Source organism: Liolophura sinensis, chromosome 6 (assembly GCF_032854445.1).
Source record: "Liolophura sinensis isolate JHLJ2023 chromosome 6, CUHK_Ljap_v2, whole genome shotgun sequence".
Taxonomy (NCBI): domain Eukaryota; kingdom Metazoa; phylum Mollusca; class Polyplacophora; order Chitonida; family Chitonidae; genus Liolophura; species Liolophura sinensis.
This window is the reverse complement of record NC_088300.1, coordinates 23,870,177-23,883,324: the sequence shown is the minus strand read 5'-3', so window position 1 is coordinate 23,883,324 and position 13,148 is coordinate 23,870,177. Positions and strand designations below refer to the sequence as shown.

The 13,148-nt window shown below is 37.0% G+C and overlaps 1 protein-coding gene across 1 annotated transcript in view; it reads left to right on the top strand.

The window, feature by feature from the left end:
- The window catches only part of LOC135466586 (nuclear pore complex protein Nup133-like), a 32,765-nt gene that overhangs the window by 10,447 nt on the left and 9,170 nt on the right, over positions 1 to 13,148 (top strand). The window contains 18 exon segments of the mRNA XM_064744141.1: positions 191 to 293; positions 863 to 940; positions 1,520 to 1,601; positions 1,769 to 1,814; positions 2,127 to 2,231; positions 2,546 to 2,702; positions 3,574 to 3,626; positions 3,628 to 3,687; positions 4,047 to 4,153; positions 4,804 to 4,906; positions 5,852 to 5,971; positions 7,207 to 7,353; positions 8,551 to 8,770; positions 9,403 to 9,536; positions 10,049 to 10,088; positions 10,568 to 10,692; positions 11,835 to 11,894; positions 12,752 to 12,827. Coding sequence (XP_064600211.1) covers positions 191 to 293; positions 863 to 940; positions 1,520 to 1,601; positions 1,769 to 1,814; positions 2,127 to 2,231; positions 2,546 to 2,702; positions 3,574 to 3,626; positions 3,628 to 3,687; positions 4,047 to 4,153; positions 4,804 to 4,906; positions 5,852 to 5,971; positions 7,207 to 7,353; positions 8,551 to 8,770; positions 9,403 to 9,536; positions 10,049 to 10,088; positions 10,568 to 10,692; positions 11,835 to 11,894; positions 12,752 to 12,827 — 1,816 coding nt within the window.

Here is a 13,148-nt window from a genome sequence, read left to right as displayed (position 1 = left end):
GGTTTTGTCATGCAATGAACTTGTTTATTCTTTTGACCAAATTTATCAATAAATGTATGGATTTGTCTCCAGTGATCGGATTTAGTTTTGTCATACAATGCCCTATGCTATAAAACAGGTTGTTCCTTATACCGATATGCGATTAAGTGGGCGTGACTGTGCGTGTATAATAAATGTGTTGTTATTGTAGGAGGAACTGGAGAGTCAGTTGCTGGGTTACCAGCTAATGTTGACAGAGCCGTACTCAAACACCCTCTACATGCATGACCAGCATCAGGTCCTAATAGTCACCAGTGAGTTTAAAATCCAACCACCTTTACAATCCTTCCCTAGTTTCAAGTCATTTCAGATAATCAATTCATCTATCTGGTCTTAACTTCAGCCCCCAAGGGACCAGTTTCACAAACCGGCGTACGACATGTTTTTATCGTACGTTTGTCGAATGATATTTTGTATGTCACTATTACCGTATCATTTTGCTATAGGATTGTTTATCTTACATTTTTGTGAAGCTGGGCCCTGTTGTTCAAAAGTGTATTAAAATTAAACCAGGCTTAAATTTTCATACTAGTCTCATTCTGAAATGAGAAAGTATTTACTAAAGTAAATAACACTTTAGTCTGGACTTTAGTTAATACCGAGTTAAGTCCTAATGCACTTTTGAACAACTGTGAAGTGAAGAATGAAGAAAAAATAGCCCTGTTTTAACTTTTTATGATTGTTGTTTGCGTGTAATTTTGTAACATAATTAAAAGTGAATGTTTCGTTATCCTGTATGATATAAGGTGAGTTATTGTGGAAGAATTACTGTTACATTATGCATTTAGGACTTACCAAATCAGTGCAGATTTGTTTGTTTTAGCCACGAAAGATTCCACAACCTCTGATCCTGTTGACAAAGTGGAGTTCAAATCACCAGGGAGTCGCATTCTTGGTGCGGGTAAGAGTCTTTATTTAGGGGATTCAATTGGCTATCACAATGTATATGATCCATCACTCGGAACAAACACATCTTTTAAACTTGTGACTTCTGAGTGAATTCACCTGTGATGTCAGCCAGGAATAAAGCCATTAGATATCTGAATTAACACCTTTTTGCATTATTAATTGAAAGCATTGATTTCTCCTGGTATCAGTTTATTATAAAAGTGAGTTTTCTGTTGGGATTATCGGTGTGTTTTGTTAAGGCTACAAGGAGATGGTATTATAATATGACAGAAATAATCAATGCTAAACTTGAAGAAAGAAAGAAAGTTTCGCCTAACATGCATGATAAATGGCCTAGAATCTAAGTTGCACATTTTACTATATGTTGTATTAATCTTAGAAACACCTTTTTCAAGTTTTTTTGAATCATAGGTGATATCCTACTTCAAAAATGTAAGTTCTATCACCAAAAGTTGTATTTCATGACATGTATTTTGCTCTGAAAATGCACTGTTGGGGGCAAAATTTTAGGTAATTTACCAAACCTGTATAAAATGTTATTTCTTTCTTTTTTTTTTTTTTCATCTTTCAGGTGTTTGTGACCGAACAGCCCTCTTCTTCTCCAGCAGTTATGGTCTGGTGTCTGTCAAGTGTCCTCAGAAACTTGAAGCAAGGTCTGTTAAGATAATCAGAGAATGTTTTACACAGCTTCATGTTTCACGTCTCTTTGTTCCTCGTCCAAAAGTGTTGTCTTCTTGCAGTAATGTGAACAAAAGTTATTATTCTTTAAATTAAGATTTTAAAGATTTTAAATTATTTGTTTATCTTCATGTTTTCTCAGTATCATGGAGGAACCCTCGGCTGATGTTTCCCTAAGGAGTGATGTGGTGAGTACAGATTTAGTCAACCTGTACCAACTGGAAAGTCCAGTTTGACTTAAAATTCAACGGTGGTTGTTCGTGTAAATAGATGTATTACAGAGAAAGCTCGGCATTTACCTGAATAACATCATATTTGATAGTTAAGTGTAGCATGGTCACATATGCATTGTAACGCAATGTTGCTGACCTCATGGTGCTGCAGAATGCCAGCTCCTGAAGGCCGTAATTGAAAATGTTAAGAAGATTTATTTATTTCACTGAAGTTTTATCCAGTGGTCAAGAACATATGTCAGTGTTATGATGCATTTAATGTTTCAGCCTGCCCTGAATGCCTCCACTGCCCAGGTACAGAGGCTGAGCCTGAGCAATGACAAGTCTGATCGCCTCAAAGCTGCCTTCAGTCTGTCCTGTAGTGGATCCATTGTGAGTGATATACAACACTAGCATCTACCACAGTAGTAAATAATGTGTTATGAATGTGAAATATAGCGCGAAATATAACCTGGAATATACTCACAGAAAGACGAATCTAAGACTGTCAAGACTTTTTGTGCATATATCACTGCTGATAAAATAACTGTACATTCAACAAGAATTTGAGTTTCCTTTGTACTAGTGTATGTAAAACTCAACCCTGCAACTTAAGTAGATTTCAAAAAATTGCAAGCCAACTTTATGCAAATACCTTGTAAGTCAGACCAGTTACAATTTCCAGTTCCCATATTCTGTTTCCTCAGGATCAAGCTCAGCTAATTGTGGATGAATTATTTCCCCCTGACAGCCCTATCACTGAGTCTAACCCAGAACTGGACCAGCTGGTTGTCAAACTGAGCATAGCCCTAGTGGATGATTACCCAGCATCGGATCCACGCTGGGCTGAGGCAGCTGTACAAGGTCTGCATTTTACACGTTCTAAAACTATAGGGCTTATGTACTAAAGTGGATTTTATAGGTGACTTACTGTATTTTGTGTAAGGTTTTGCATTCTTCAGTGGACACATTTGGCATGATTCAGATTGATTTATCCAGCGTATAGGTCTACTCATTTTAAAGCCAAACTTTGGGGGAAATACAGTAATTTTAAACATTTTCTTTTTGACACATGTAGTGTCAGATGTTGTCGCATCACTAGGACTGTAATAGATAAAGTTATGTTTGATATCATTATTTTGTTCAGCTATGTTCCAGGAAGTACTGGATTGTTGAATATGATGCATGAATTTAAATGATATGTATCTTCTGGTGAACAGACAGGTGAAAATGTGGGTTGACCATATTGCCATTAATTTGTTTTTATACTGTTTAGATTTGGTGTATTGTGTTAAACTGGAACATTATGTAGCCTTAAGAAAATAAGTGTATGTGAATTAGTGTGACTTGAAAAAATTTCACACTGAGGAAGTTGGTTTTTAATAAATTGCCCTGCGTCTGATGATGAAATTAAAACTTTTGTATGCATTTCATTCTTTGGCTGCCTTTTGCATAAATTATTTTACTTTCGGCATGAATTATTTTACTTTCTTCTTGAAATTTTTTACTTTTATCATGAATTATTTTAACTTTCTTTGTGAATTATTTTACTTTCGTCATGAATTATTTTACTTTCTTCGAGAATTATTTTATTTTTTTCATGAATTATTTTACTTTTTTCGAGAATTATTTTATTTTTTTCATGAATTATTTTACTTTCGTCATGAATTATTTTACTTTTTTCGAGAATTATTTTATTTTTTCATGAATTATTTTACTTTCTTCACTGTTTCAGATTCTGGTAGTAGTACCAACTCTCTCATCATTTTACATCAACTGCGAGACAAACAAACAAAGAGCACATAACTATTTCATAAATTTCCTGAAAAAGTTTAGTTTGTGGAATAAGGTAAGTTCTCTGATTTTATCTGGTAGAAGAATGTCTGTCAGCTAAGGCGATCAGTAAAAAGTTGTCTGTTGCAGGTAAATCAAGACATTGCAGGTAATGCAACAGACCCGGTAAAATTGGGCTGACTCAAACTGTTTTTGTTTTTTTTTTTGGTTTTTAATTTTTTTTTTTTTTTTTGCCCATTCTGTAGATTGAGCAAGACATTGTTAAACACATGCCATCGTTCTGCTCGGACTTATCAAAGTTAGACTCAGCATTACATGTTTGTTCTTGTAAAAAATCCATATTTACACAAAGAACTGTAAAAATCAGATTGTTAGTTTTATTTGACACTTGAAATCACCCACAATGTGTTTCAGCTATGGACTGTTCATGTCCGGGATAGACCTATGCTAACACGTCTTCTGCTCTGTGAACATGTGGAGAAAATTGTGGCTGCTACAGTGCTCAGAGAACTCCATTCACAGTGAGTTAGATTTTGTGTAAATTCAAAATTTCAGAATATTTTTTGTTTTTCTATTTTTCTGCAGATCATCTATAACGGAGGAAATTTCAATTGAAAATTCATGTGCATTAGACCCTGGATTTGGCATAATGACTACTACACATTAAGTTTGACTGCTGTAGTGAGGGATTATATCAGAACTTGAAATAAAAGCAGGAGTGCTAAAGTTTCATGTAAATCAATGCCGCAATTTCATTTTATTTCTAATATCTCAAACTGGCCTAGTGGTTTATAACTTCCTAGTTCAGCACAATGACCAGAAGCCTCTCAACCAATGCAGTGGTTGTGAGTTCAAGTCCACCTCATGCTGGCATCATGTAGGAATATCTGCCAGCAACCTGCAGATGGTCATGGGCAGATGATGATTATGGGCACTAGACTCTTCTCGGTTTCCTTCCACCAAAATGCTGACCGCTGTCAAATAAATGAAATATTCTATAAGTACTTGGTAAAAATCTAATGAAATACAATGTATATAAAGAAGTTACATCAGGAATAAATTTGTTTGATTTACTTTGTGAACTCATTGAGAAGGTGGTGTAATGATTAGTAATACCTGCTGGTTCCAGCCACATTGAATCATCTCAGTCACTGGTTTTCTTTTCCCTCAGGCACACTGCCCTGGTAGACCTGGCTATCAGACGAGTCCTCGTCAACAGAGAAGACGCAGAACTCGTCCCAGGACTCACTCCTCAAGATCTCTTCTACAGAGAGGTAGGAACAGTTTGTCTTGCAGAGAGAAGAGGATCCCTATGGCCAGAGTGGTTAAGAAGCCAACAGGATGCAGTGACTCATGACTCAAGTCCAACTCATGCTGGCTTCCTCTCTGGCCATACATGGAAAGGTTTGCAATCTGTGGATGGTCATGTTTTTCCTGTGGTTTCCTCCCAGCACAATCCTGGCCATCTTCATTTGGGTGAAATATTCTTGAGCTTGGCGTAGAACACAAATCAAACAGATAAATATATCTAGAGTGAGGTATCAATAGTTTCTCTTCTATAGAGGGGTAGGAACAGTTTCTTCACAATAAATCTTGAGAGAGATATGAACAGTTTCTCTTCTATAGTTTCTACACATTATCAACTTTTAATCCAGATTAAAATCCAGTAAGTATATGTCTGACGTATCAGTACACTTCTAAACAGCTGAACACATTTTGCATAATTACCATGAGACAGTGCATATATATTCTCTGAATTTGTTTATTCGATTTAAATTGTGCTTGCTTACCTTGAACATGAAAGTACAAGAAAGAAATTAACTGTTTTAATCATATTTTGGACATATGAATGTGTTACGGTTTGCGTGTTGATTTTGACAGACAAATTGCAGGGAACTGTGATGGTTTTTGAGGTCAACTTTGCTTGCCCATGTGTACCAGCCTGCTTGGCTGTTTCACATGGATAGAGCTTGACTAAAAAGATTACACCAGTGGCACGAAATTGATGTTATTTTCAAGCTTTCTCATTGGACATTTTGACAAGTTGTCAGTAGACTTATGGGAAATTTCTAAAAAGGGATGTAAATGTGCTGAATTTTGTAACAACTTAATGTTCATGCAAATTTACTCATACTAAACATTGTGTTGAGCTGAATTTGTTGTAAAACAGTTATAGTTTACAAGCTGTTTGTAATTCTCAACTGGTGCTTAATTATCAGGTGTCCAGGGTAGATGAGGTAATAGGAGCCCTGTTAGAGTATGAAGAGGAGACCCTTGTGACAGACCTCCTGCCCCGGGACCAGGTCAATCTGGTGATGACCATTAACACCATCATTGAGGTGAGTTCAGGTGGTATGAGGTGAATCGGATTGTAACCATAAACACCATCTATGAGGTGAGTTCAGGTAGTGTGAAATGAATCTGGTCATGACCATAAAGGTCATCGTTGAGGTGAGTTCAGGTACTATGAGGTGAGTGACCATAAACCTCATATGACCATAAACACTATCATTGAGGTGAGTTCAGGTAGTATGAGGTGAATCTGGTCATGACCATAAACACCATCATTGAGATGAGTTCAGGTAGCTGGAGGTGAATCTGGTCATGACCATAAACACCATCATTGAGGTGAGTTCAGGTAGTATGAGGTGAATGACCATAAACCTCATATGACCATAAACACTATCATTGAGGTGATTTCAGGTAGTATGAGGTGAATGGGGTCATGAATCTAAACACTATCATTGAGGCGAGTTCAGGTAGTATGAGGTGAGTCTGGGCATAACCATAAACACCATCAAGATGAGTTCAGGTAGTTGGAGGTGAATCTGGTCACGACCATTAGCACCATCATTGAGATGAGTTCAGGTACTATGAGGTGAATGGGGTCATAACCACAAACACCATCACTGAGGTGAGTTCAGGTAGTATGAGGTGAATCTGGTCATGACCATGGACACCATCATTGAGATGAGTTCAGGTAGCTGGAGGTAAGTCTGGTCATGACCATAGACACCATCATTGAGGTGAGTTCAGGTAGTATGAGGCGAATCTGGTCATGACCATGGACACCATCATTGAGATGAGTTCAGGTAGCTGGAGGTGAGTCTGGTCATGACCATGGACACCATCATTGAGGTGAGTTCAGGTAGTGGGAGGTGAATCGGACCATGACTATAAACACCATTCTTGAGGTGAGTTCAGGTAGTGGGAGGTGAATCGGACCATGACTATAAACACTATTCTTGAGGTGAGTTCAGGTAGCTGTAGGTGAATCTGGTCATGACCATAGACACCATCATTGAGGTGAGTTCATCTAGAAGTAGACCTTAGGTATTAAAAAGATCTAATCCATTGATTTAGGCTGTGTTATTTTACTTGATGAGTACAGAAAACAAATACATAAAGTTTTGCTTTTCGCAGAGTTCAAATATCCAGGACAGAACCAATTAGCTTAACATGTGCTGTATGGTTTTTGTATGATGTCCATGTACATGTATCTCAATACAATTTTTATCTCTCTGATAGTAAACTCTCATGTTTCTGTTTTTTGTTTTTATTTTCCATCTTTCAGGGAATGATTCATGAAGCGCTTCAGTACCGTATGACCAGTGCAGAAATGTACCAGTCAGAGGCTGGTGCCAAAGGGAGACTGCCAGAGTACTGCCCGTGGACGTCATCTCTTGGGGTTAAAGGTGCTCGTACCGTCCTCCATAGACAGGTGCGTTATAAACTTGATTAAATCTGCAACCATTATAAAAACACAAGATCTGTGAACACCAGTGAGCAACAGTGGGTGATAATTTCAGTTCATTTTGCAGTTTTTGTGGCTTAAATTTGCAGATTTGGTTTTGATTAAATTTCACAGCATCAGTTAAAAGTAATAATAAAAAGAAATACTTTGTTTCATAGAAGGCCTTATATTGGCAGATTTTGTTTTGATTGATTTTTGTGGCATCAGTTAAAAGTAATGATGGAAATAAATGCTTTGTTTCATGGAAGGCCTGTCTGTTTATTGTTTAAATGAAGGAACTTGTAAACCCTCTCAACATGTACTGTTCACCCAGAAAAGAGAACAAGTGATTGAATTTTTCTTCTTAACTTGAGCCAGACATTTAAAATTCACGGAACACCTCAGGGTACTTAGAATGGTAGCTTTGTAAATGTATTAGCCAATGAGCAAATTAATAATTGACCTTAGCATTCTCTGGCCATGAAGTGAGGTACCTTACAACAGGCTCTTCTCTCTCATAGTGTAATAACACATTTGCATCAGAATTATTGTTGTGTCAGATGTAATGAATCTCTTCTCTCTCATAGTGTAATAACACATTTGCATCAAAATTATTGTTGTGTCATGTAATGAATCTCTTCTCTCTCATAGTGTAATAACACATTTGCATCAGAATTATTGTTGTGTCAGATGTAATGAATCTCTTCTCTCTCATAGTGTAATAACACATTTGCATCAGAATTATTGTTGTGTCAGATGTAATGAATAGTTGTCACAGAGTTGTAATAACAGAATAAACAGATTCAGCTCTAACTTAGCATTCTATTCGTAGTTAGTGGTCCACAGTGCCATCATTCATTCCAGTGATAATACCATTCCATTTATGTTTCCTGTGCAGGATTTAACTTAAGTACTCTTATTCGTCTAATTTTTGGGACAGATATTAGTAGTGTGGAAAGTAGAATATTACATTTCTTTACCAGGCCTTTGGAAAAAAAGATATGAGTATGCTGTTCATTAGATGGTCTAACCATGTGAGAAAGGAAACCTAATATTCCTGTTACAATTATATATATATATTGGCTAAAATGAGGAGACCCGTTGCCCCAAGAAATAGGGCAGTTTTGCTGCGTGCACATTGATTGGTTTGTCAACTCTTTGTAAGGATTGTTTGTCATGATTCAGTTTACGCTGACAATTGAGAATGCTGTACCAGAAGCTAAGGACATGGACACAAGGAGCGGACTTTTCCAGCAAGCCCTGGCACTGGCAGACTTCATCCTGAATGGTTACTCATGTCAACTGGATTCTATCCGAGAGCAAAGAGAGGAGGGACAGAAGGAAAGGCTGGATCAGGTGTTAAGGAAATACGAAGAGGACAGACAGGCTTTACTGCAGCCATTCAGTATGTACTGTTACAACCTTAAGTCAAAATTTAAAACTTCGTCAGAATGCTTTGTTTTTGGTGAAGGAAAGAGATTTCTATCTTAAGTCAAAATTTAAAACTTCGTCAGAATGCTTTGTTTTTGGTGAAGGAAGTTGATATTTTGATATATTGGTTTTAAGATAACATTGATGAGGTGTTCTAGGGCAAAAAGTAATTTCTGAAGTGGTATCTCAAATTTTGACCCGAAAAATTCAGAAACACCTTTGTTCAAGAGTCAGTTAACTGTTAAGCCTAGTATTAACTTCAGGATTGACTGAAATTCAACTACATGTAGTTTTGTACCGATTTGAACAATCAGTTCCTGGGCAAATTGATGACTGAAATCTTCGGTTTGCAGTTTTCTCCCATTAGTGTTCCCCACATTCATCCCTTGTGTAGTACTTATAGCTGTTGATGTGAAAGGTTAATATTCTTGAGTTAAAATGTGTTAAATCTCAGGCAAATTGTGAAGTGTAAACTATGACTATATCTGAATGCAGGCTGTGAACATTTCTATATTATTGGCTTAAATATCAAGACTTGACATGATCACAATTTCACATCTAAATCCATGTTTCATAAATCCGTTATGTAAATCCTGCATCTTTCAGTTGAGTATGAAGAGTATGAGAGAGCAGCCTCATTAGCGGAGAAGTACTACGATTTCCCTACATTGATTAAAATCTGTGAAACGACAAATAAACAGGACAGGCTGGACAGATACATCACACAGTTTGCTAACAGGGTAAGTCCGTGCTATGTACCACTGATGTCTGTTATACACCTGTACATGGGACCAACCTTAAATGACCTAAAATTTCGCCCACAAAAGTGCATTTTTAGAGACTAATAAATGTAACAAAATATTATTTTTGGTGCTGAAACTCAGAATTTTCCAGTAGAATGTCATCTCATGTTCCAAGCAAACATCAAAACACCTTTCTAAAATCAATAGAACTCTCAGAATCCGGAAAAATGAGCACATTAGTCATGGATGGAATTTATGGTCGTTTAAGGTGATTATAGTAAACCCAGTTGTTTATGGCAAATAAGCACCTGAAGTCCTGCCCTCTCAACTGAGTGATCTCATATACAAGTACATTTCTGGTTTTGGACAGTTTTTCAGTGCAGATCAAGTATGAGTTTTTGGTCATTTTTATTGTTTTTTTTGGACTGTTATTTTGGTGTATTCTACATGTATTGCTTTCAATATACCTCCAGAATTTTTTGGTAAGATTTTATTTTTTATCTTTGCAGGGCTTTTCAGAAACCCTTTTCAAGTGGTATCTTAAGGAAGGTAGGTTTTGCTGTAAATACTTGTGCATTATGGAATTTTGAATTAGGAATTTCTCAGTTTGGGTATTGTGATTGGACGGACATGTCAAACCATCAACAAATGAAATCATGGCGTCTTTCTGGGCTGTGCTGCTGGTTTATGTTAGGAGGTTTGCTGGGTACATTGTGGGGGTTTTCTCTGACTGCCTTATTTTCTCCGACTGTCTGGCTTCCTCTGGCTCTGCAATTTTTCTCTCCCAAAATGGCATTTTTTTCCCAGATGAGGATGGTTACAAGAAGGTAAGTTTGTATTAGAAAGCATTGTAAGCTGCCCTGATTCTTCAGCCTCTTCAACCGCTTCTGCAACCAATATTTGGAAACATTTGAGAGGATTGTTCTGGGTTATTACTCAAAACTACAATCAGATAAATAAATAAATGATGAGATTGATTACCGTTTTGAGTTTCTGTTGTAAGGTTAACCCTCTGTTTGCCCCGTCAGGTAAACGTGGGAAGCTTCTGGCCATGCCTGTGCGTGATCAGTCTGAGTTGTCAGAGTTCCTGAAGTCAGGGAATAATCGTTACCTCAGCTGGGTTCATGATATTGCTGCTAACAACTTCTCTGCTGTAAGTATATTGACAAATCAATGTTAACTGTTACCATTCTCATTTCATAATATCCCAGTTTGTTCTTGAATGATTTATATATGATGCGGCAGCAGTTGATACCAAAATCAACTGGGGTGTTTCAAAATAAAGGTTATTTGCCACAGTGAAATATCATGATTGCCCTAAACTTTCTATTTATTTATTTATTTAATTATTTATTTATTTATTTATTTGATTGGTGTTTTATGCCGTACTCAAGAATATTTCACTTATACGATGGCAGCCATCATTATGGTGGGAGGAAAACGAGCAGAGCTCGGGGAAACCCACCTAAACTTTCTAACTATGAAAGTGGTTTAAAAATCTGCATTGCAAGCAGAAGATCAGGGTTCCAAAATGGGCCTTAACTTTAAGATTTTAATTTATCTTAAGATTTAATAATCTTTTGAACAACCTGTCCCTGGCCAAATTCATGAACATTCCCAATATGATACTGTTGCTTTTTACTTGTGATTATCTCCCCTTAGTGTGCTTCCCATTCATCCCTTGTTTACTCCTTATGGCAGTTGTGATGAAAAGGTGAAATACTCTAGAGGTAAAATGTGTTAAATCCCAAGCAAATAGTGTAAACCTTGACTGTATCTAAATGTAGGCTGTGAACTGAAAGTGATTTGAACATCTGCATCACAAGCGGAAGATCAGGATTCCGTTCATAGTGTACAAACCAAAGTACTGTAAAGAAAGTTAACTTGGACAATTGGCCCAGTATGTGAGACCATACTATGACCGCTACAGTGTCACATCTGGTATGTTCAGAGCGACATTTCAGTGAAGCAGCAGTATAGAGATGAACACATTTCTGTGAAAGGAAATGGCCAAATTAGTGGTGAAAGTCCCAACAGCAATAATGTAAGATGTTCACCTTATGCATTTTTGGCTCTACCTGTATCTTAGCAAACAGTCGACTTTGTGCAGCCTTAGTTAAAAACCTGCAAGAAATGTTTTTTTTTTTGTGAAAACATGTCTCATGGAATGAAGCTTAAAAGAAGTGTTAACACAACTAAATTTTAGGACAGATTGTGCAGTAAATCTGCACCATTAAAAGAAACGTCAGTAGAAGAAATGCGTAAGTCTTATTTGTGACAATGCTGTGTTGACAGGCTCACACTACTTTACTACAGCTGGGGCTAGAGGAGAGAGGGTCCGTAGCCAAGAGAAAGGTAAACTCACAACTTGATCATACTGTGGTTGTCACAGAATTGATTGTTTGTACTGTGTCATGACAGTACTGTCCTAAACTTGTCAGTACTTTATTACATGTGGTTTTTCACATTTCATGTTAGTTGATGTATCACAGACTTAATTTCAGGCAGTAGATTTGTCTCAAACTTGATGATAGTTGGTGTCATAAATCTTTATAGGGCCTTTGTGACTTGGTGGTTAGAGTGATAGCGCAGCACAAGGACCCAGGAGCCTCTCAACAGTGCAATAGCTGTGTTCAAGTGAAGCTCATGCTAGCTGGCTTCCACTCTGGTCGTATGTGGGAAGGTCTGCCAGCAACGTGCAAATGGTTGTGGGTTTCCTGAGCCTGGTTTTGTTGCACCATAATTCTGACCACTGTCATATAGATGAAAAATTCTTGAGTATGGAATAAAACTCAATGAAATAAAATGAATAAACAAACCGTTATAGTGATCCGCGTCACCGACATTGATGATAGTTGGTGTCATGAACTTAATGGCGTTTTATTTTGTAACAGACATGATGGAACGTGATAAAGCCAGTAGGTCTAGTGAATTCGGATAAATATACTTTTAAAAACTTCTAGTTTCACCTGAATACAAGTGAGAAAAGGATAAAATTCTATTTTCAGGTTTGTTTGCAAGTTTTAGCAGTGAAAGTAATATTTTGTAACATCTTATATTTGCTTTTAATATGCGTTTTTTTGAGCATTTGGTAACATCTTTTATTTGCCTTTAATATGGAGTTTTTTGAGCATTTTGTAACATCTTATATTTGCCTTTAATTTGCAGTTTTTGGACATAATTTTAGGACATTTACTGTATATTCCTTTCAGACCCTGTTAAGCCTAAGTAAGCTTGCAGCCCTTGCATCTGAGCCTGAACCAGAACAAGCTGATGACAGCATTGAACGTGGGTAACTCATTTGTCTACTTGTTACTACTCTACTTTACCTATAGAGTTTCCTTAAAAACTGCTCTTTCTGAAGCACATAAAAATTGTGGAACTAAAATTGTGCTTTTAATTCCAACGCTTAAGTATTGATGCTAAAGTCTTTTAGCTTGCATGTACGAAGCAAGACGAGGTATTGTGAGAACAGCGTAAGTGTCATTGTCAGGGTTGGTGTTGGTGTCCAGTTAACCCTTTTACCGGTAAAGCGACATTTTTGTCGCCCCAGGCTTACTGGTAGAGCGACATTATTGTCGTTTCCTGCCATAGTGATTTGAATGCATT